Source organism: Triturus cristatus, chromosome 7 (assembly GCF_964204655.1).
Source record: "Triturus cristatus chromosome 7, aTriCri1.1, whole genome shotgun sequence".
NCBI classification, from domain to species: Eukaryota; Metazoa; Chordata; class Amphibia; order Caudata; family Salamandridae; genus Triturus; species Triturus cristatus.
The window spans coordinates 420,294,945-420,318,922 of NC_140590.1; the positions used below are offsets into that span (position 1 = coordinate 420,294,945).

Genomic DNA, 23,978 nt, shown 5'->3' on the forward strand with positions numbered 1-23,978 from the left:
AAATCTGAGGCAGTGCCAAAAACTATCGCCTTTGAAAAGGAGGTGTTTGAGTTGTGCAACGAGGGGAAATACTTATTTTGCCTAGTTTTTTGGTCTTTCTAAGTTTGCTGCATTCTGCAGCACACATAGAAGGAGCAAAATGCCATTTATGATTGTTTTTATGCAGGAAGGTGTCCCTTCCTGCACAGACACAATTATCCCTGCAATTCAGGCACCACGGTGCAAGGGTGCCTGCGCTGACGCAAGGCAGCTTTTTTGCACCGGTGCAATGGAAAACACAGGGGTGTGTCATATTCTTGTCAACACGGCGCATCCCTGCTTTTTTTAAATGATGCAGCATGGTACTGCTAAATTCTTTGCTGCGCTGAGCCATTTAGTTATAAATATGCCCCTTGGCATCACTTCCTGCGCTGGGGCACAAACAGGCCTCCTTCTGCATCGTCTCAACATGGCACTGAGGGAAGTGCGCCCTGTAGAATAGGATTTGTAATTTGTAATGAAGGAACCATTATAGTACAATTTGTTATGTGTAAAGAAACACAGAAGGTTCCTAAGCATTAGGGGGCAGATATACAAGCCCCTTGCGTCACTTTTACACTGCCGTTGGGTCACGTTTGTGATGCAACGACAGCATAAAAAATGCAGCAAATTTACAACGTGACGCATCTAGGAATATGCATCACGTTGTGGAGCCCTGCGTGACATTATACCTGCGTCAGGTATATGTATGCAGGGCAGGTGTTCCCACGCAGGAAAGCCTCGTAAAAGTGACGCAGTGAAATCTCTACTAGATTTCACTGCGTGACTTTTAGGGTGCCACTGCATCAAAACCTTACGCCTGCTTGAAGCAGTGTAAGGAGTGACGCAGTGTATTGGGAATAGGCCGCAAAACGCATTGCTGGAGTTGCGTCGTGCTTGCAACATGACTCCAGCAATCCGTGACTTTTCCACCAACAGATGCGTCAGAATTTCTGACACATCTTTCAATCCTTGCGCCATAGTGCGCTGTATTGTAAATACAGCTCATCTATGGTGGTGCAAGGGTTTTTCACGCAGGCGCAGGGAAATTGACACATCTGTACAGATGCGTCAGTTTCTTGTAAATCTGCCCCTAGGTGTATGTTATGCACTGAAGCACAAATCCAATGGGTCAATTTGTGGGAGAAAAGAAAGCATTCCCCTTGCTTGCATTTCCTTTCAGTAGGCATTTGTTTACGGCTCACAGCCCGATCTGGCTATCTTAGTAGATCAGGCTTTGCTTAAAAACCTACGACCTTAAGTAGCACAAAGTGGATTTGGCACTAAGAAAAGGCCATCTTTTCAGCACAATGCCCACTTTTGTGCTGGGAAATGAATCCCTGATGCCACTTTGCCTCACTCTAGTGTCAAAGTGATAGTAAATCTGGGCCTAGGAGTTTAAGCAATTGGTGCATTTCACGTGTGCTTCATACGTTTTCTTTATATTTCGTGTGACATAAAGCACTTTTATATTAGCGGTCATTTATTCATTGTAATCGGCAAAATTACAAATCATTTAATGTAGTGTCTGGTTTACACCTCATGAGGCTTGAAAAATGAATAAATCTATCGAATTATACATGTAGGTCTGCAGGGTATCTCCCTGTTTTAGGAGAAACATGTCGTTTTATTTTCTAGGACAGTATGTGACTTGTTCTAATTGAAGGCGCTGACACATTTTATCATGAGACTTTTGATGCAGTTTACACTAGTGTCTAGACATCTAAAAATCTGTGGTGAATGTGCATCACTACAGTTGCACTGTCACTTTAATTAGATCATAAGTTCCAGAGATAGCCCCTCATGCCTTGAAATTGGGCCAGTACATTCAGTCTCCCCGGACTCTCGGAACCATCAATGCTGTCTGAACTGATATGTTCATACTTTACAAATATTGACTCACACTAACACATATCACATTGGGGTGAGGAGGAAGGCGGGTTGTTAGTTTTAGGGCTCATGCATCACCTTCATAGAATTATTGACAGCTTCCTCAGAAAGCACGGTCAAATGGGAGAAAAGAAAATGAGGTGATCTATAGAGCTGAGGGGTTGGATACTAAAGGAAATGATGCAAAGAAAGTAACAAGAAAGAAAGAAGAGAAACACATCATGTGCTGTACCATGAAATAACCAGATATTTACCTCAAAAGTATTGTCTGTCCCAACATCAAGGTCAACCATCATGGACACACTACGTGCAGTTTGGAGAGCCTGTGGATAAGGAATCCGCAAGGAGAATCCACCATCAATTAAGTATATTTTTGAAGGATCTGTAGAGCCTTTTGAAAAAGAACCGCATGAAATAAAACATCAAAATATGATATTATTAGTACAGGTATGCAATTGATGCAAAAGGAACATCTCTGTGAAACTGTGGCTTCAGCAAGAAAAACAAATTATGCCAAATAATGCAGAGTATAATTTAGGCCACATACTGAAATACCTATTATAAAAAAAGGTCCATATTATGACCTGATTTTTTGCAATGATATTTAACCAGACCAATCTATGTGCTAATAGGTTTTTATCGCAAAAAGGGACCAATCTTAAGGGTCACAAAATGACCTGCCTATTAAAAATTAGGTAGGCAGTTAATTACTTGCGATCCCTTTTTTTTGCCTACAATAGAAGGGGTGGAGACCTACAAGGGACAGCAGATCCACCATCTATGTGATTGCATTTCAGAACTGAAACCATATTTTTAACCCCTTAAGTGCTGGGCCTCCCCTAAACCGCCACGGTGATGAACCCTTATTTTGGCTATTTGAGGTAGTTCGCGCTTAGGGCTCTATAACTTTTTTTCCACACCAAATTTGCGCGCTCTTTTTCCGACAGCCTGGGGATTCTAAAGATACTCAGGGATCGTGGACTGTCCTGGAGGGGAACGGGAACAAACTTTTGAATTTTGGGGGAAAATAGTAAAAAAGTGCCCTGGATAAAAGTGTCTGTTTTTCCCCTAAAAATGGCATCAATGAACAGTTTGCTGTGCTAAAGTCACCATCTTCCCAACTTTTCAGGAATATGTAGAGCTCAATAAAAAACCTAAGGCCTCAAATACAAGCTCATTGCGCCGCCAGTGCGTCACTTTTTGAGATGCACCGACGGCGCAGTGTGCATGCCCATATTTACAAGGCCGCGTAATATCACATTGCATGACTTTTCATGGCCTTGTAAATATGGGCCCCTTTTGCGCATTACTCTGTGTGAAATGGGCATTCCATGGGTGTTGCTGTGAGTGTTCCCAAGGAACATCCATGGAACCTGACATTTTCCCAGATCTACAAAGTGTTCTAACCTGGGAAAGCGTAAGATTCCTAAGCCTCCCCAGGGGAGGCAAAAGAGTGGCACAAAGAGGAGAAACACTTTTATGTCTCTAAGTTTTTAGGTCAATCCCTAGGCCCAACACATGCACTGTAATCACAATACTGAGTGTAATCCCACCTGCTGCTTGTGCCATTGGTTGACCACTTATTTGCTCTTCTTTCGTAGCTCCTTCTTAGTTGGTGCTCCCGATACATCACTTCCGTTTTATATCGAGGAGCATCAAGCAACTACAGTTTACTTACACGGTTAATTGTTTTATGGTAATTTAGGGACTACTTATTTTATTTCTTGCTAGCCATGGTGCCCACTTCACAGGCTGCTATGCGCATAGCTTTAATATGCATGGACGCCACGCTTAATGTTTTAGCACCGCATTTGCTTTCATGTTTATTTTTAATTATCATGGTGCCCGCTTCACGGGCCTTCATGCGCATAGGATTTAGGTGCGCGGGCGCCGCTCTTAATATTTAAGCACGGTGCCCGCTTTCATATTCACTACACAGGAGCTGTGCTTTCTGTTTAAGCATGGTGCCCGCTTATTGGCTGGTTTGTGGCTTTTTAAAAGTGTCCCTTAAAAGCCGCTCGTTTATTCAGTGCTTCTGTTGTCAAACCTGTGTCCCTGGTGTGACCTTCTTTGAGGAGGGTGCCTGTTTTCCTCCCCGTCTTTAACGAGGGCCGCTCCTTCCCGGCTCTTCCTGTGTCTTCTTGCTCTATCCCGGAAGAGGAGGGAGTTCTGAGCCAGGAGGATGCTGCACTCTGTGTTAGCAGTTGAATGGAGGACCCAAGAATGACTCTCGAGATGACCTCAGCGAGGCCTCAACACCCCTTTCCCTCTCAGCCACTGCAAGGCTGCCCCGGGGGTTGCGCAGCATCCCCCCTAACAGGGCGGCCTCCTTAGTGCCGCATGAAGGCACTGAGGGCAGCCGGTCTAGTCCCTGGGCTCAGCCAGGGAAGACGTCCGGCGAATGGATACTTCCGGCGGAGGGGGGGCAGGGGTATTTAGGCTGTGCCCACCCCTTCCATGCCCTCTTGTCCCTCTCGTCTCGCCTTGAGCAAGTCGCTGCTCGATCGTCTCGCCGTCACTAGTTGTCCGTCGTGCGCCCTACCTCCACTACTTCCATTGGTGAGTCTGCCGGTGACCTTCCTCTCGCCCCGGCCCTGTCCCTGGGCAGTACCAGGCGACGGAGCCCTGTGGTCGGAGTACCACGGGCGGGGGGAGGGAGGGCGAGCGCGGAGTTAACCCCTATAGTCGGTTGCGGGGCGAGTGGGGGGGGTTAAGTCCATGCCTAGGTTGGGGACGCTGGTCGTTTCTCCCGCTCCCCTTCTGCTCTCGGGGCCTCCGGTTTGGTTACGGCCGGCTCGGTGGCTCGCCAGGGTGCGACGGAGGTAACTAGGTTCGTGCTGCGGCTTTGATCCTTCCACCGTTAGCGTCGGTATATTATCCTCCTCGAGAGCGAGCAGGAGTTTGTATGGTTGTGGTCTTGGCTGCGGTGAGGCTCGGGCAGAGGATTCATGTGCCGGCTGAATATCGATTATTGTCGCAACAGGCGTTGGTTGGCTTGAAATCGCCTTTGAGGCTCACCACGTGTGCGGGTGACCGCGCTGCTCTTGGGGGCGGCGGGCAGTTAGCTTCCCATGCTGCGCCCTTGCCAGCTATGCCCGGACCTCTCCTCCATGCGCCACGGTAGTTCCGTATAGTTTGCTCCGCTGCCTCATTTGCCTGGAGCTGGAGCGAGAGAGTGGTCACGGACTTCTTCCCCGGGAGTTGGGGCACGCATGCTCACTGCCTCCTGCCCGCTCCCCCTGCGGACCTCGGACTAGTCTGGGGACGCTGCCCTCCACCACCCCGAGAGGAACGTAGGGTCATCGTTTGTGCGGTCGCTTGCGGTGCGAAAAGGAAGGGTTCGAGCCTCTGTTCGCGCCCTTGCAGGTGAGGTGTGTAGCCTGGAGGGCGGGGGTACTGGGCGTCAGCGTGGCCAGGCATTGTTCAGTTCTCTCCGCGGCCGACGCCGCATGTGAATTGGGCTTACCTCGTGGCTTCCTCGTGCATGGGCAAAAAATGTTATCGGCGCTCGGCCTCTCCTCCGGGTCGGGTACGGGCCTCAATTTCCAGACCGCAGGCTTGTAAGACGCATCCGCTGTGCTACAGGGCATCGCACTCACACCCCACCCCTCTGCCCCCCTGTTACGAGCACCCCGGCAGGCCACCGGCGGGACAGCAGCTCAGTGCCCGGCCTGATTGTGTTGGGGGGATGGCGGACCGGACGGTGCGCCCGACCGAGAAGAGTTGGCCTAACGGTTAGGGCGGTCTACCTCCAGTCGGGGGAACCGCGATCGAGCCTCGGCAATGACGCGGATCATCCCGTGATTCTGGGCAATTCACTTAATCTCCCAGTGCCAAGCATATATGATGAATGTGTCCTCATGTAACGTAACCGGTGCTATGTAAAGGGCTATCCGATGCCGGGTCAAGTTCTCGCTATAAAAACTCGGAAGAAAAATAAATAAATAAAAACAACACCTTGGCTGGTTACACCATTCACGGACGATGGATTTTAGGCACTGAGCGAAGGGGGTTCTAGTATCAGTTATTAAATCAGCTAGGCTTTGCATCCAGCCCCCCCGCCTCCCCAACCATGCTCGCGGGTGCGGTGGGGTCTTACTATTCACTCAGCATGGGGCAGAGCGCGATTGGGGGGGGCAAGCACCAGCAGGATGTAGCTGCGTGGTGTGGGTGGCCCCATTTGCGGGGGGCATCGGTCCTTGCTTTGTTGGGTGAGCGAACTTTTAGTGCGTATTTAGCGCCAGGCTACCTACATGTGCACGTGCGCTCATTATTTTAGGTTATGGCTTGGGGACAAGGCAGGGTATAACAGCAATTCCAGTGCGGGCTATCTGCCTGCCACTAGTCACGGCGGTCGGTCTCTCACACGGAGGCTCCTCCAGTGGGGAGAGGATGTCATGTGCGGCGCACCTCCAATAGCAAAGTAAGTTGCGAGGGGGGGCCAGCATAGTATGAGCCCGTGAGAGGCTCCCTCCCCCGGTTCCTCCCCTAACCGCGTTTTTGGTTGCTGGGTGGAGGGCGGGGGTGTAGTGCGGCAAGCGCGTGGCTACCCCCTGTGCGGTGAGCAGTGCCGCACGACTCCGGGCCGAGTTCCTCTGGCTCCAGGGGAGCACTCTCAACTAACGGAATTGCAGTTTTCAGGCTCCTTGCGGCATGGTTAACAAGTAGGGCAGGGTAGCAGCACCATTGTGGCAGCCCGCTCGTGTTCCAGACCTGGCGTGCTCCAGCACGCGGACACATTAATGTTGGGAGTTGGGCGATTCCCATCATTTCCCCGTGTCCAATCAACAAATAGCCTTGTCCGGGTGTGATGTATATGGCCCTCATGTAAAGCGCTCCTATACTTGCTGGGCGGGTTGCATTATACAAATCGGCACTAGTCTTTCAACCCCCCTGACGGCGCCTGGCTGGGGAATGCAGAGGAATATAAATATTTAAATGCGCAGCCTCTGTCATCTCCCTCTGAGATGGTTTGACATTGTGTGGTACAATGATGACTTTTCCAATCATGTATTTCAGATCAGTTTAGGTGTTATACAATTTTTTTTATTAAAATGGCAGGGGGTGAGGGACTAATACACTCTCACCCCAGCCAATACAAGCACAGGGATAAACCATTTCAGAATTGAACCTTGTATTAAGACAGCCTTGTTTCGTCATGATCCGCAAGGTGATATAGTTAACCTGGACTTCCATGTGCTGGAATGGCCTACCAATGTGATTCGCTGGATCAGGTTTTTCGGAGCTAAGTGTGAGCGGGTGGTTCCTGGTGCGTGGCACCGCCTCTTATTGTTCAGCTCCGGCGCTTGTGACAGGCTACCAGTTAGCACTGTCGGTCTAATTTAGAGAGTACCACTACAGCACGCATTGAGTAATTCAATCTCATTAAGATTACTATTGCCTGCTGCCCAGGCCGTTCTATTAGCAGGTGGGAGTATGGAATAGTCTTTATTGTCACACTTGGACTGGTGTCAGGGATAGGAGTTGTGATGTTACTGGGAGTGGCAGCGCAGCGGGAGCCATGTGTGGGGCAAACTGAAGTGGCCGCCTGTCGCCAGTCCGGGCACTTAGTTACGCAAGTGTAAGGGTCAGTAGTTAGGGTGTGCAGGTTTGGCAGCACGGCAGGAGTATGTATGGCGCAATATAGGGGCCGCCTAGTGTCAGTCCTGACAGAGCTTTATACGAGTTAAGCACTTTACGTGCTGAATTGTGAGGTCTTTTGGACACAGCGGGGCCGGTGTTAGGGCAAGGAGATTGGGGCAGTCACAGTCCTTCCTGCCCGGGTCTCGAAGTATGGGCGCAGTCACATGGGCAGAGCTCCTGGTTGATGCAGTTCTTGAACTTATTGCCAGTTGGGAAGGCACGACGTAGTGGGAGACATACAATATTCGTACATCCTTCAGTAGACCTGCCGCCCATTTCTCGCATGCTCCTTGCCTCCCCATGCCACTCCTTTCTCATGCTTTCATTACCTCCCCCAGGTGCCGCACCACCAGATGAGCGGTACCCTTCCTTAAGGTTGGGGTCCCCTGTGTAAGATAGGGTTGCATTGGTATGTTTTAAGGTGTGCTGTGATGCCTTTATATTTGTGTGCTTTGTCACATTCGGGCTGTCAGCCAAGTGTGTCGACGGTGGCTCGTGTTTGGGTGCGCATTGAAGCAATGCAGTGATAAAGTGTAGTTGGGTAGACAGTTGTAAGGGGGGTGTAACTTCAAAGTGACTAATTAGGATTTTCACAGCTTCTTCATTCCAGAACCATTACATGCACAACGGAGCTACAGGTTGCCTAGGCAATGAGGCAACTACCTCCCAACAAGTTTGGCTTGTAGGTATAGTGTCCTTTGGTAGTACGTAGCTTGAGGCAGTGACAGAGGACGCAATATGCCACACATAGGCGTTATGTGTTAAGAGTAGGATGATAAGGTAAAAGCGCAACAGGTTACGATGATTTGGAATCACATCGTTATTGGTGTTGAGAGTGAGGATTCGGCGGTGCTGGTAGTTCGGCAGAGTCACTGTGGCCTAATGGTTAAGGTCTGAGACTCTTACACTCAAGGTTACAGGTTAAATTCCCATTGATTCTGTTTAGGTAGATCTCTACCTATAACGGAAAGGGAAGAGCTGGGGGGGCCTTCCTTCTGAGGAGGCCGCTGTGTATCTTGTGCAATTCCTCCATCCTCGCCTTTTATTAAGGGCTCCCCCGGGAGTTGTGCAGAATTAGCTGTTTGCAGGTGTGGGAAGGCCAGCCCAGCTTTCGTATTCGCAGGCAGTTTAATCTGTGGTAAATATAGGGATGCGATGCCGTGCTCAGTATGTCATGTAACTGGAGCTCATGTTTAACGTTTCAACACCTTTGCGTTCACATACTCTTATAATGAAATGTATTTCTCAATGTGCATAGATTAACGCCATGAATGGTGATCAGTGTGGTTTTCAGTGAGCGGGACACCTAGTAAATGTGCGGTGGGCCAGTGGCCGGTCTGCATGCCATAGTGAATGCCTGAGCTAGCTGGGGAGCACTGCAGATTAGTTTTAACTCTTAAACAACACTTGAAGCTTGCGCAGGGCTCCCTCGGCTCTGGGTGTCTTTTAGACTGGCCGGGTTCTTCCGGGTCTCTTCACCGCTGTGTCCGGGATCAGGGGGAAGGTGTACTCACCGCCTTCAGCACCTATGCTAATCAAAGAGCTAAGCTTAGTGTTGAAGGAGTTTTAATCGGGTCGTTCATTGGGGCTCCTTAGTGTAGGATGACCTAGCGGCAAGGAACAGCTAGGGTGGTTTACGTGTGCTTTAGCGATCATGAAGACAGTATGCATCGCGGGCCCTGGCTCACACTGAAGTGGGCAACGATCACACACACCACAGGTGCCGAGGCCTGTGCTGATGCCTGGCCCTGGGTCCCCAGGTCACTTCTGAAAGGGCTAGGCCTTCAGACGCTGGAAGGATGTCCGCTGTTATTTACTGAAGTGTTATTGGTTATTTCCTGGGTTATCCGCGGGTGTAGAGCGTTAGGCTCTTGTTGTCTTTCCATCGGGTCTGTTTGATGCGGGATGGTGGTTTTTGGGGCACAGCCGCGTGGTGGGTCTTTCTGTGTCACACTGGGGTTAGCCTGCCTTTAATGTCCCTTTTGTCACACACGGTTTTAAGACGATGATTGAGTTGTTAGTACTGTTATTAGTATTGAACACACCAGGTACTTGTGGTACTGATATTTGCACCCAAACAATAGGTACTCTAGGACACATGTCCTCCATTACGCACATCTCCAGATAGGACTGCCCCTCCCTGCCCCCTCTCCCCCCTCCAATTTTGGAGCAATAGGGGTTCAAATACTGGTGGGGTTGGCAGGCTTTGACAGAGGTTGGCGGCGAGCTCTCACATCATTCGGCTCATAGGGTGATTCCGTTGAGTTTTGGGGGCAGGTCACAGGCCGCTTCTTCACGCTGTGTATTTTCTTCGAAGTATGGTCGGGTCAAGTGACGGAGTAGAGCAATCATCGCATGGTATATCTGGGCATGGAGGAATGCCAGGCAAGATTGTAGCGTAGGCAGGTAGTGGTACTTATCGGGGATTGGATGTTTGTCTCAATGGCATGCTGCCATGCAAAGGGACCATGTAACTAGGTCACGTACATCAGGCATTGACAGGTCAATAGGGACCATTTGTACTAGAATGTACAGGAGTGGTTCCCACCACGGTTAGTCAGATGGGAGGCTGTCGTCTTTATTCTCACTGGATACCCTTACTCCAACACTCCTATTGTAAGGTTAGGATGCCTGTTGACGGTGTTAGACCTGCTATTAGTTATTGAAATCTCCTATGTGCCTTGGCATGGTTTGTCTCGCATCAGGGCCAGTTGGGGGTTACTGTTCAGGATACGGTTAGACTTCTTGAACATAGACTTGTCAACATCCTCCTAGGAAAACATGATTAGCATGAAGGTATTGTACCATGGAGAGCCAATGGTTGTGGGTTTGTGCACAACAGTAGCAAGGGAATTACAGTCTGCTTCATCAGGCCACGTGTTCCATCATTAGCACCTGCAGCTGTAAAGCTCCTATTTTCACCCGGGACTGGGACTGGTAATGTCTAACCCTTACAGCCAGACACGGATTAGGCAAAGGACATACCTTGTTGAGGCAGTAGCATTGTCTGTCTCGCTTCCAGGCCAGTTGGGGGTTACCGTTCTGGGTACGGTCCGACTTTCTGGTTGCATTTGGATGTTTGGACAGGTGCCCGTGCACCTGTCCAAGAGGACATGTAGCACGGCGATAAGTGGTTTAGTTGCTCCAGTTATTCGTGTTAACGGGCAGGTGCAGCAGCAGAACTTAGAGGGGCTTGGGTCTGACCTCTGGTTCAAGGGCGAAGCCTGGTAAGCCCACTTAGTAGCAAGTCCTTTAGTTCGACGAAACAGGTACCATTGATGTGAGTAACGGTAACGGGCAACTTCTCCCGCCCTCCAGCACTGCTGGCAGCTATGCAGGTTGTGGAAGTGGCCTTCCAACAGGGGCGATTTGGTCCATATGATTGGGGGAAACTCCTGGGAAACATATTTGGGCTACAAAGTAGCAGGAGAACTATTGGCATTCCCAGTATTCAACATAGAGAGGGATTTATGCTTTGGTTCCCCCCTGGGTCACGCTGTCCTGTCTGCTCCCTGGTATGCTAGCAGAAGTTTGGGAGGGCAAGTCTTCACATAGGGTGGTGACTGTCGGAAGGTGATGGTCATACTCCGACTAGTGCTAGACTCAGATAACTGAGGAAAGAGGAGGTAGAGCGGGCTTGTCAACTCTTAACTACACTCGCATTGGCACTTCCTGGCAGGAGTGGCTTGGAATAGGTTTTGTTCTTCAGCCAGGCAAAGGTATCATTGGACCATCGCCTATTTTTAGGCAGGTTAATTCAGTCATAAATCCATGGGGAGTTTAGAATGGATTGGGGCACCTGTCCTGATGGGGCATGATGGCCTCCGGTCCTGTATTGGTTAAGACTTGTTTTGGCTGGACCTGGGAGAAGCCCGGCAATAAGAGATTTTGGCTTCATCAGGCATGGTCTTATACACGCCGAGTCCACAGGGTGCCTGGAGGGAGATGGGGTGCACCTCTCTAGTTTAGGCATGGATCCTTTCCTACTGGACCTAGGGGAAGCTTTGGCTGCAGCAGGTTGTAAGGAAATAAGGCTACCTTGGTGGGGGGCCCTGGTAGTGACAGTGGCCACTCCCAAGGCTGTGGAGGAGTTACAGGGCAATCCAGAGTCTGCAGATACCAAGGGGTACTTCATGCAGCAGCACAGTGTGGTGCTAAGCCAGGATACCCAGGGATGTCTAGAGTTGTCCCCTGGAAGAACTACGGCGCCCCGTAGTCTGAACAACCGGGGGCTGCCAGCATACGCTCCGCCCACCTCTTTCGGGGGGGGGCGTGAGTAAGCACGTGGACTGGTGGTCCACGGATGGGAGGGGTGGCTCCTCCCAAGATTTGGTATGCACCAATCGGCGACTGCCATGGTGTAATTTAGGCTTATCAGACGGGCAGGCTGCTAGGGGTTGGCCAGCCCTGGGATCGGATTGCCCGTAAGATAACCCACCATGTTTGCATATTGGTTATGCTAATAAACCTGCAGCAATATTTCTCCACTTACAAAAAGTGTTGTGTGGTTTATTTATGTATTTACTATTTGTTATGTGACAACAGTTGCCGATATTGGCGCTATGCAAGGCTGCCCCGGGGGTTGCGCAGCAGCCCCCCTAACAGGGCGGCCGCCTTAGTGCCGCATGAAGGCACTGGGGGCAGCTGGTCTAGTCCCTGTGCTCAGCCAGGGAAGACTGTACCTCTTTCGAAAAGGTTGAAAGTGGAACGGCAGCGGAGCACCCTGCGACGTAGATTTTAGGCATATATCATGCATGAGGCCCTTAGCCACTCACTGCTTTTTAGCCAGCAGCAGTTATATATTTTTTGCTTCCAGTGTTTATACATTTTTGGAACTAATAATAGAATGGGTGGGTGGCGGGGTTAAGAGCTAAAAAGTGAAAACCTACCGTAAGGAAGTCATATAGGAAACAAGTACACTGACAATTTTATAGCTCATAATAACAAAGTAAAGTACAGAGCCAGTGGCAGGCGTCTGGCATAGCAAGGCTACCCCTAAATAGAAGCCTATTTCGATCTCCTCACCAAGTTCCAGGATGCCCATAGGTATTGTTGCAGGTAGATATTTCAACCACTCTATAATAATCTTCCACCGTTTACAAGAGGCACTGCTATGGTGCGTCCCTCCTTTGACAGGAACCAGCAAAAAATGCTTAGACCTTCTTTGGGCTGTGACTGAAGGAGAGGACTTGTGTGGCAAACCAAATTATTGTCAGGCTTTCAGCGTCAGAAAGTGACGGGCACGCATTACATGGTGAGCACTTCCTAGTCAAACATTTTTGTAGCACAGTAATTGACGGATAAGCATTATGCTGCACAGTGTTCAATGCCCATGCTCTGTGGAACAGTACCCCCGGTGGTCATAGGCATCCGCTTGGACATTGCTACATATATCATATCATCAATGATTCATAAATGACACATTTACATTTAATGTTCTTACCAGTGCCAAGTGACATCACTTCACTGTTCTCTGTCTTATTCGATACCATGGGAAAGTCAATGACTGAATCATATTATATCGCCTAGCACATGTGTACGTTAGAGGTTAATTATCTTGGCACATTAATCTGCCAAGGTGAAAAATATCCCTTATTTCACAAATCGATTTTTTCCACGCAGAAAACATGATGTGTGCCAAAATAAACTTCGATTCACTGTACATGTTTATTGGCAGATTTTGTGCTCACAGTTGTGCAAGGAACAGTGACCCATGCAGCTCCCAGAGCAGCCCTCAGTCACATAGACACATGCTGGAATCTGGGCACATCTCTTGTTCTACTGCCACAATAAGATAGGGCCCGATGGAGGCAAGTGACAGAAATGCCCCCCATGTCTGCTTTCCACATTTTGCCTCCATTGGTCTTCCCACGCATAAGTTGTGGACCGGAAATGTACATTTCTTTCGTATATTAAGATATAAACAACATTTGTCAATAACATTTTGCTTTCTCAAACTAATCAAAATCCACATAATAGTCTAAATCCTCATTCAAGAAATTATCCTTGGTTATCACTGGAATTGTAGTCAGGTTTCCACCTACCCACTCAAATTCTAACTTAATTGCCTACTCAGTAACATATAATGTTGGAATCTGCTAAACAGTATACTATTGGTTCCTAATACTACATAACCAGAGGTGCATTCTTAGATTACGTGCTCTATACCTTAAAACCAATGAAAATAGAACGGCAATAAAAGCAACCATTTAAGCAGCATGAAGAATCATTATTGGCTCTAAAAAACTTAAATTACATCCCACATGCACTGGTTCAGCTTAATCAGCTTCCACTGACAGCCTGATCCATATTCAGATTAGAGTTCCGTTTTTTAAAGCTCGTAACCTAAACGCACCTTACTATCTAAGAAATACAAGTTTACCACAACAAAAAGACCTCTTCGTACAGCAAATAAGCTCCATTTACTAATTTAAGTCTATATAAAGATGGGGGCGTGGCTTGAGCGGCAACAAAGATGGCGGCTCACTAATACTGCTCTGGGACGATATCGAGGAGGCCAGTAAAGCGGACCGATGGAAGGACTCTTTGGAGGGTTTCAGTTAAAGAATTAACTTCCGGAATCTCCACTGCTTTCAAAGACATCTTTATTATGTCGCAGTAAGCCCGCATTCCTGCTTAATTCTGCCTCAGATTTACGGCGCGTTATGTGAGGAGCTCGCGACCGCCATCTTGTGCCCGTCGTAATGTTTATTCCTCACACAGCGGTCATTACTTCAAAGAAATGCCGCTTCACTCGGAACATTTAAACTTTTAAATTGGTCACCTTTCATTGAGTAAATGTACTTTCCTGCTATTTTGCATTTCTGCTTTGCAGCATGCTCCGTGAATGGACTATGACTGCTTTTCTTCAGTTTTCCTCACAGAATGGTGTGCCTTTACATTGTGTTGTGGTGAAAGGAATATTAGCTTCATGGCAACGATGACTCATATTTTACAAATCACTCTACAGCATTTAGATATTTGCTCTAATATGCAATGAACTTCTGACTGATGCGTGATTACCATCTTGTGGTTCCTTCTGGTATCTACCTACTGTTACATTTCCTTTTCACTTACTATGCCATTTCTCATGGAAAGACTTTATTGTGGATATCTTTAAAGTGAGTGATTGACATCTTGTTGTTTTTTTTTTTATAGCGATTACCTACTGCTGCAATTTTTTCTCATTCAAATGCCATTGTGTTTATGGATATGCTTTACCTATGACATCTTAACAAATTTTTGCGTCATTCTTTTTAGCTTGTAGTCTATACTTACTATCTCTCAATATGTCTGCTGGGGTCATTTTTATTTTTTTTCGCTTTTTCATTGGGAACATCCACAATTTTGCTCTGCAAATACCTGCCTGCTTTTTTCTCTCATGTCTCTGGGAAGAACCAGAGGGGACCGAGGCAACATCTCATCCAATTTGTCTACCTCTCGTTCAAAACTAGGCCTGGGCAAAATTTCCGTTCCGTTCGCGGAATTTGCGATAATTTGGCATTTCCGCGTTCCGCGGAGAGCGCGGAAATGTCAAAATTTCCGCATTCCGCAGCTTTGCGATAATTTGGTTCTTGCTCGCGCTGTAAACTAATACATTCTCTCGCGCGCGCGATCGCCTTACCTGAATCCCCGCGTTCGCCGACAAGTTTTCCCGATCCGGTCACGTTCTCCATGAGATGTTGTATTGTTTTAGCCATTTGCGCTGTCTCGCGACCGTTCGCGTCCGCAGTGACGTCATGCGTCGCGCGATCACGTCTTTTTTCTCGCGATCATGCACCGCGAGACAACTGAAAACAAGATGGCCGCGCCCGCAAGCAACCACATGGGTAAGTTGGCGACCCGCAACCATGCAGAAAATCTCGCGAACATGCCGGAAAAAAACTTCCGCATCTTCGCGATATTTCCGCTTGTTTGCGGAGATTTTTAACATTTTCGCGATAATTTTCGGAAGTCGCTTTCGCAAATTCCGCCCACCCCTATTCAAAACCAACCATGATGTCTACCTCTAACCCCTTTTCTGTTCTACAAGATGATGTGGAGGACCCTACGCAAACAAGTATTCCTCTTCTCACCGATACTTCATCCACCATACCCTCTTCTATACCTGTTTCTGGATCTTCTTCCATTCCAGTCAATATTAAAACTACTTCTAAAGCAAATGTTTTGTCACCAATATCCTCCATTAAAAGAGTCAAAGAGGACCCTCCTTCACCAACTGTTTCTCCTCCACCTACTTCCATAGATCTGCTTCTGGACGAAATACAAGCACTTAAACCATATATGGAAGAAACGAACACCTGAGTACAAAGTTTGGAGGATAATCGGTTCTCACTGCAGAATAAACTTACTTTTGTGGAAGATCAAATCGAGTCATTGCAAGTCTCTTCAGGAAAAATCTCTCCTATGAAAGCTGACATCTTACAACTCCAGAAACAAGTTGAAAACCTTGAAAATCGAAGTAGACATAATAACCTACGTATTTATGGCTTATCCGAGGGATTGGAAGTATCCAATCCTTTGGCCTTCTTTCAGTCTTTCATTCCACAAGTGCTAGATATTCAGATTTTCCCCCCTTTGAATATACAAAGAGCTCATAGATTGGGTCATCCTCCCTCAGCTTCTTCATCTCAATTGAAACCAAGAGGTGTTATACTTTATTTCTTAGAATATACTGATTTATTGAAAGTTTTGCCAGCAGCCAAAATTAAACGTCGTATCTCCTGGCAAGGTTCCTAAATATTCTTCTCACAGGACTATGCCAAAAACCACTGCAGATAAGAGAAAACGTTTTCTTGCAATGTGACCAGCACTACGAGATCTAAATGCCAGGTTTGGTTGGATACATCCTTGCCTCTTCAAAGTAACTTACAAAAATAAAACAACCACGTATGAAGATCCAGCCTTACTTCAACGTTTTCTTGAAACCTGCAGAGTGGAATCTATGGTTTGTGCAGGACCTTCTTCTTCCTGAGAACTGTATTTATTTATTTACCTTTTTATTGACAAGTTCTTTCCATATATATTGTCTTCCTTATCTATGATAACTGAGTTACTGTTTTGGTTTTCCATGTCCTTCATTTCAGATACTACTTTCCTCTTTTATAATCTAAAATGTATTTCACTTTCTTTTTCTTGAGAACATTTATTATCATTCATATGTTATGCTTGTAGTTATGTATTTATCCCATATTTCTCTTCTTTATGAAAAATGTACTATTTTTTCCTTTTCTCCCTTGTCCTCCTTTTTAGGTTTTATCTTCCTCTGGATGTTGTTATCTTCCGCTCTTTCATATTGTCTAGATTACTCCTTTCCTCGTGGTCTCCCCTGGAGTTGTTGAGCTGGTCCGTCCTCTCGTCTTGTTGCCTCAAACACCCTCCACCCATGTTTGAGTCTCTGGTATGTCTTCATGTTCTTCTTTTATCTTTATTCCATATCTCTTTCTTCTATTTTTCCTCTCCTTTTTTCCTTGTTTCCCTTCTCTTTTTCCTCTTTTTAGCCCTATTTCAACATTACTCTCCTTTCTTCTCTTGTTTTCCATCTCAATCTATATCTCACCATCAGCCTTTCTTCTTCCTTCATAATTCAATTCAATTATATAGTTCTTTCTTCAAATGTTATTGTACTAGGATTCATTTATATGCATCCATGGTTATTTTTTATCATGATTACTGTTTTATCTGGTCTTACCTTGCTTGTTCTCTTAATGTTTTTTAGATGACATTAAAGGTTGTTACTTGGAACGTCCGGGGTTTACACTCTCCGATTAAAAGGTAGCATATAATATCACATTTGTCCAAACTGAATGCCCATATCGCCATGATTCAGGAAACTCACCTCAGTGAAGCTGAATCCCTGAAGTTAAAGAGAGATTGGGTTGGAGAAGTTTTCTTTTCTCCTGGTGATGGCAAACGTAATGGCGTTATTACTCTTGTTCATAAATCTCTCCAAGCTAAAATTGTTTCTCAAGAAAATGATGACATTGGTCGTTGGTTAATTACGAACCTACTGATTGGGAAAACGTCCTCACTTTTTTAAATAAATATGCCCCGACTACTGGTGATTGCCTTTTATGGTCCTATATTGAAGAAAAATGTATGCAACTCCCTCATGATAATTTGATTGTAGCTGGTGACTGTAACCAAATTGTTGATCCCTTCATCGACTGTAACTCCATGTCCTCTTTTATTCCCTCCAAACCTCACAAAACATTTTTACGTTCTTTTCAGCAAAGGCATTTAGTTGATGCCTGGAGATTATGCAATCCCTCCTTAAGGGAATACACGTTTTTTCCCCAGTACATCATACACAATCACACACTGATTACATATTCATGTCTCATGCCCTTTCTCAATCTCTAAATTCTTTCGAAATTGGCTCTATCCTAATCTCTGACCATGCCCCAGTTTCTGTTTCCTTAGACATTCTCCACAAATCTTCTGCACCTAGACGTTGGCGTTTCAATAACTCTCTATTACTAGATTCGGTCTTTACCTCTTCCTTTTTCTTCTTTTTATGGAATATTTCTCTCTTAATGAAACAGACACCCTTCCCTTTTCTGTTGTTTGGGACCCCTTTAAAGCAGCCGCACAAGATTTTATCAATTATGTCTCCAGGAAACGTCATAAGGCTCGAAAATTACCTACAGATCTTTTTGCTGAAATAAAATCTCTAGAACATGCCTATTACACATCTAAATCGAAAGATTGCTTAGAAGCTCTAATAGCTGCCAAACTTAAATTTAATAAAGAATCTACAGATAACGCTTCCTTGTATCTGCTCAAGTGTAGTGCCAAATTCTATGGCGGTAATAACAAATCTGGCAAATTATTGGCAAATTATCTTAAAGTAAAAAAAACTAATTTAATATTGAATCAATTTTTTATGTTCATCAGATGCCCAAATTTAAAGATTCAGAAATTTTACAAGAATTTCATACATGTTATACTTCTTTATATGTGCCTGAAACCAACCCTACGGAAGAATCCATCATGGATTATCTCTCTTCTATTATTAAGCCTCCTGATCTTAATTTAGATTTTCAATCCTTGGAGTTGGATGTTTCAACAAAAGAATTACACAATGCTTTACGCACTCTCAAGAAGGATAAAGCCCCAGGTCCTGATGGTTTCACTGTCGATTTTTTCTCATATTTTTCACATCTTCTCCTCCCTAAGTTACACAAACTTATGTCCTCTTTTTTTACAAATTGGTACTGCTTCTGGGTCCTTTTTAGAAGCTCTTATTTGCCTCATTCCTAAAGATAATAAAGACCCACGTTTTTGCAAAAATTATAAACCAATCTCTTTGGTAAACATCGATTATAAAATGTTCTCAAAATCCTTGGCCCTAAGATTAGAATCATTCCTTCCAGATCTTCTAGGTAAGGAGCAGTCAGGCTTTGTAAGAGGTCATTTTCTTACTGACAATACACGTCTTTTCTTTGATGTTCTCTCAAAGGCCTCTCACTTTTCGGTCTCTTTAGCTGCAGTAGCTTTAGATGCGTTAAAAGCCTTCGACAGAGTTTATTGGCCCTTTATTTTTTCATCACTCAAATGGTTTGGCTTTGGTCCTAAAATTAATTCTTTAATATCTCTTCTGTATTCAAACCCTACAGCTGCTATATTTGTTAATGGTCTCACTTCTTCTTATTTTAGCTTGGTCAGAGGTGTCCGTCAAGGTTGTCCTTTATCTCCCTTTTTGTATAATTTAGCTTTAGAACCCATTTTATGTAAACTTCATCAGAATTCTGATTTTCAGGGTTTCAAACATGGTAATATGCAAATTAAATTAGCAGCCTATGCTGATGATATATTATTCATGTCTAATCCCACCTCTTCTCTACCTGCTTTTTTACTTGAAGCTGAGTCCAACTCTTCTGTTTCTGGCTACAAATTAAACAATGACAAATGCGAAATCCTACCCTTAACCAAGTTTACTTTTAAAGATTTTAAAATCACCAACTTTACTTGGAATACCAATTATCTAAAGTACGTAGGAATATATTTTTCTTCTTCTATTCAATCATCAGTTTCCTTCAACTTGGATAAATGTTATTCAAAGATTCCTTCCCTTATTGACAGGTGGCATCCTTTATACCTCTGTTGGTGGGGGAGGTTAGAAGGTTAGATACCATTAAGATGGTATCCCCGATTGTTTTATTCACTATTTCTAATATGCCAATCACCATTCCCCAGAAGTACTTCAAAAAAATTAACTCTTTGTTGTCTTCTTTTCTTTGGAATAATAAAAAAGTGTGTATGCCACACACGACGGGGGGGGGGGGGCTGAAGCCCTTTGAGTCCAATGGGTGTTGCGCGCCTGGTTTATACTGACATTTTCACTGTATTTTTGCATTTTTAGATTTGACCAGATTTGTATTCTATACTTACGTATCTTCTTTACATTGTTATAAGATTTCTTAGTCATGTATTTTTAAGATTTCAAGGATGTATTGTGTATGCATTTTTGCTACATCTCCCCCTTCCTTCACCCCCTTCTTTTTTTTCTTTTCAATAAAATTTCTATTTTTCAAAACTTAAAAAAAAAACTATATCAAGTTCACAACGTGCTCTTTTTCAGCCTTTTGTCCTGAAATAATGAACAATAGGTCTTAGAGATATGGGACACACTCCACACTACTCTACTCCATTCTACGCCTCTCCTCTTTATGCCGCCGCACTCCACACCACTCTATTCTTAGCCACTGCACTCTGTGCCAATGAGCTCCACACACCGGCACTCAATGTCACTGCACTCTATGCCACTGCACTCTACTCTGCATCACTGTACTCTACACCACTGCTCTCCACACAGTAAAATGTGTTTCCCCACAATCTGTATGTTAATTGTACAATGTATGAAAAACATTTAATGCAGTTCCTAAATTGTTCTGTCTTAAATTAATTGAATCAATTGATCATTTAATCATTGAATAATGTAAGCTAACCAAAACTTAAATATCTGCACCACTATAAGCTACTCTACTCTGTAGCACTCTACGCCACCCAACTCAACTCAACTCTACTCTGCTCTGCGCCACTGGCCTCTGCATCACACAACTCTATGCCACTCCAACCTGCACCACTCTACATCACTCTACTCTGTGCCACAGCACTCTATTATGCACCACTCTAGTTACGTAAATGCGTTCTACAACACTGCAAGGTAAGCCACTCAATTGAATGCCACTGCATGCTATGATACTGTACTCTGTAACTCTCTATGCCAATGCACTCTACACCAGGCCATTCTACTCTATGCCACTCCAGTGTATGCGACTCCACACTATACCACTCCAATACACAACAATTTGTGCCACTCCAGTCTACAACACTCTACTCTACTCTTTGCTATTCCACCCTACAACACTCACACCACTCTCCTCAACGCCACTAACATTTAGCCATGCTGAACAGCAGCAACACTTGTGCACAACATGGCTAAAACACATTGTAAAGACAATAGCTATTGCAAACATGAGACCTATTGGCTTTGCCAATTATCTTTCATAATCTTTAAACCTGGTAACACAATCCATACAAAGACACTCCGCACTATGCTACATAATTCCAATCATATTTTCACTCAACGTCACACAGTTCCACACCACACAATTCAACTCTACAAATTTCCATGCTAAACAATCATCCCTGCAATGCAGGCATCTTTACACCATGGCGCCAGGGTGTCTCCCTTGCGCACAGCTGCTGTTTGTGAGAAGGCACGTGGGAGAAGGACAGGAATGTTCTGTATCATATAGACATAGAGAGAAAAAGCTTCAAAAAAGTGACTAAATCCGAAGGTAAAAACTTGACCAGGGCCTACTGTTCACTGTGTCTGACCTGCGCGCCATTGCGGTTGGCCAGAAACATTGGATTTGTCCTGGTCTAGCGTGATCAGAAGTCCCAAGTTGGCACTTTCTGTTTTTAGGCACTAGAAAGTATCTAATCTTTAAAAATTAATATCTCCAGTTACCTACATTGGATTTTTGTAATTTTGGTGTCAATTTAATCATAAAAATATTTCTTATGTTGTAAAATTTATGTTGGATTTTTATTGTGTTGTGTCTTACTTATTTAATATATTGGTGTTTTACACTCCTAACTGTAGACTGTCTGCTTGCAGCCAGCCTCCAAGGAAATAATTTAGTGAGACCTCGACAAGACCTTATTTTGTGAGTATGGCCTGATTACTAGTAGTTAGGACCTACCTACACCTACTAATAAAACATATTCCAACATAGAATTATTTACGTTTTCACCATTCTTGTAATGCTGGTAATAATGCTTTGTTTCCTTCTACTAATAATTGGAGCTCATGTATTTTACACAAGAATCCAATTACTTCATAAATGTTTGAAATGTTAATTTGTGTATTTCTTGTGTCTCCCTCTGGGCATGCCTAAGGTAACTAAAAAAGGGTAGATCTGTGTCCAGGATTTCCTTTGGGGTATTAGAGTGGTCATGTTCTGACTTTGCAGAGACCATCCGGTACACTGTCAGGCTAGGGGTGCAGATGTCACACTGTGAGCTAGCCAGGAGTTGAGTCAATATACTGTGATTATAAAAGCTGACTCAGTCCCCATATTTTGATGTATATTTTGTCTAAGCACACAGTCCTACTTAATCAATAGAAAATGTAAAACAATTCTAGCATCCGTATAAATTCAGTATATGTTGATGCTTTCTGGATCAGACTACATGTATCCAATCTCATTCGCAGCTCTGTCCATTTTTTTGACTGATCAGTTATTTGATGTATTGCTAAACATATAGTTAAACGCTGATGTTGACTTAATACATAAATTAGACTATACTGGGAAACCTGTACGTTCTCACTTGTAGAAATTTAGTTGTACGTTGTCACTCTGTTGAATTTTCCAAGTATTGTCTATATCTATGTTGTCATACTAGACAGACTGTCAATTCTGACTAATATCTAGTTGCTTGTCTTTCCTAACATATGCATGTAATATGAATATGAATGTTTAACATTAGTATTAAAATGATGTAACTATGATAACGATTGTGTACTATTATGTCCTATGACTTTCTAAATGGTCCATGAATTACAGATGAACTTTTTAGTGATCGCTCACCACATTTAACACCATTTTGATGCAAAAGTAATACCACTGATTTGATGGTTTCTACTTTTAGAATTACTAACATTTTCTATTTTTTAATATAACACAGATTAATTTCCACAATGTTATAATCATTCTGTCTTGTCTCTGCCTAATTTGTAGATTGGTTTTGATTAATAAATCCCTTTTTACACAATTTTAGCCAAATTCTGAGAGCTACTTTATACCCCCCTTTTTTCAATTTTGATTTTCCATGCCCAATATGGTATATTTTGTGCTCATTTATTGTCCCCTTTATTTCAATGCGAACACGGTTGCATTCCTTCCCAACATGGCTACCACATCTACTCCGCTCTAGTAGTCGACTTTCCTGTTAGAACGTGACTGGAATCAGCTGTGTCCAGTCTACGCTCACTCGGCCTCTATTGAAATGAAAGTGGCAAGCTAGCCAGCTTCACTTATGAACAGTCTGACTGAATGCAGTAGCCGTTTCAAGTACTGTGAAGCAAGACCCGTGTGGCAATGGGTTTTGAAGCTATAGTCTGAGTTCTTGATTGGATTCCATTGCGACTGACTTTATGTTTGTTTTCTTTTAGCATTGTTGCATTAGAGAAGTACTTATGCCGATTTTTTTTAGGTGATGTTATCTCATGCTTTCATAACGATTCTATTCCTATATATATTGTGGCTGTACAATATCTTTTAACATAGAATATTGTTTTTATAGCTCCAACCACTATTATTCTTTTGAAATGGCAGTAATTTTTTCAACCGTGGATTTATTTATTGGTCTGTTTATACTATGGTTGTATTGGGTCTTTATATTGATGTTTTTTTTCACCCTTCACATTAGGACTGTAAGTTTGCTCTTGGTGGCATTTTGGGTGAATTGGTTTAATTTCTTTTTGGTGTTTTTTCACCGGACAGTACACTTTATCAATGGTAGTGTTTCCTAGTTCTTCATTGTTGACTTTTATGCTCGAGACTAATCTTTTCTTCTTTAAAACATTCATGTGTTTTGAAATAAGATCAGCTTTGATGGGGTCATTCCTGTATCTCCATTTAAATCATACTGGTCCTGGCGATGGTGTCGGGGATTGAAACCACCTGAGACTGAAACGTCAGCGCTAAGCTCACCTCTCTGTTCCAAATTTTGATTCTTTCATCTACTGTGATTGTATTCTTCATGATAGATAGACAATTAATATTCATCCTTGGAGTGAGGGCCCCTGTTCATTGACAAATGATTGACATGAAGTCATGAAATGTAAAATACAAATATCTCAAACACCTGCTGTTTGGTTTATTAATACAGTTTCCTTTATGATTCAATCTATT

At 44.4% G+C, this 23,978-nt stretch overlaps 1 protein-coding gene and 1 long non-coding RNA gene across 2 annotated transcripts in view; one reads left to right on the top strand and one right to left on the bottom strand.

Annotated features, from left to right (window-relative positions):
* The window catches only part of LOC146809847 (cytosolic phospholipase A2 gamma-like), a 780,602-nt gene that overhangs the window by 33,917 nt on the left and 722,707 nt on the right, over window positions 1-23,978 (bottom strand). Inside the window, exon 12 of the mRNA XM_085616715.1 lies at window positions 2,163-2,299. Within this exon, the coding sequence (XP_085472841.1) occupies window positions 2,163-2,299 (137 nt within the window). The remainder of the gene's footprint in view (window positions 1-2,162; window positions 2,300-23,978) is intronic.
* Window positions 14,035-23,978, top strand: part of LOC146809848 (uncharacterized) — a 115,082-nt gene continuing 105,138 nt past the window's right edge. The window contains exons 1-4 of the long non-coding RNA XR_014966492.1: window positions 14,035-14,169; window positions 16,804-16,951; window positions 17,270-17,325; window positions 21,680-21,728. This is a non-coding gene — a long non-coding RNA (uncharacterized LOC146809848). The remainder of the gene's footprint in view (window positions 14,170-16,803; window positions 16,952-17,269; window positions 17,326-21,679; window positions 21,729-23,978) is intronic.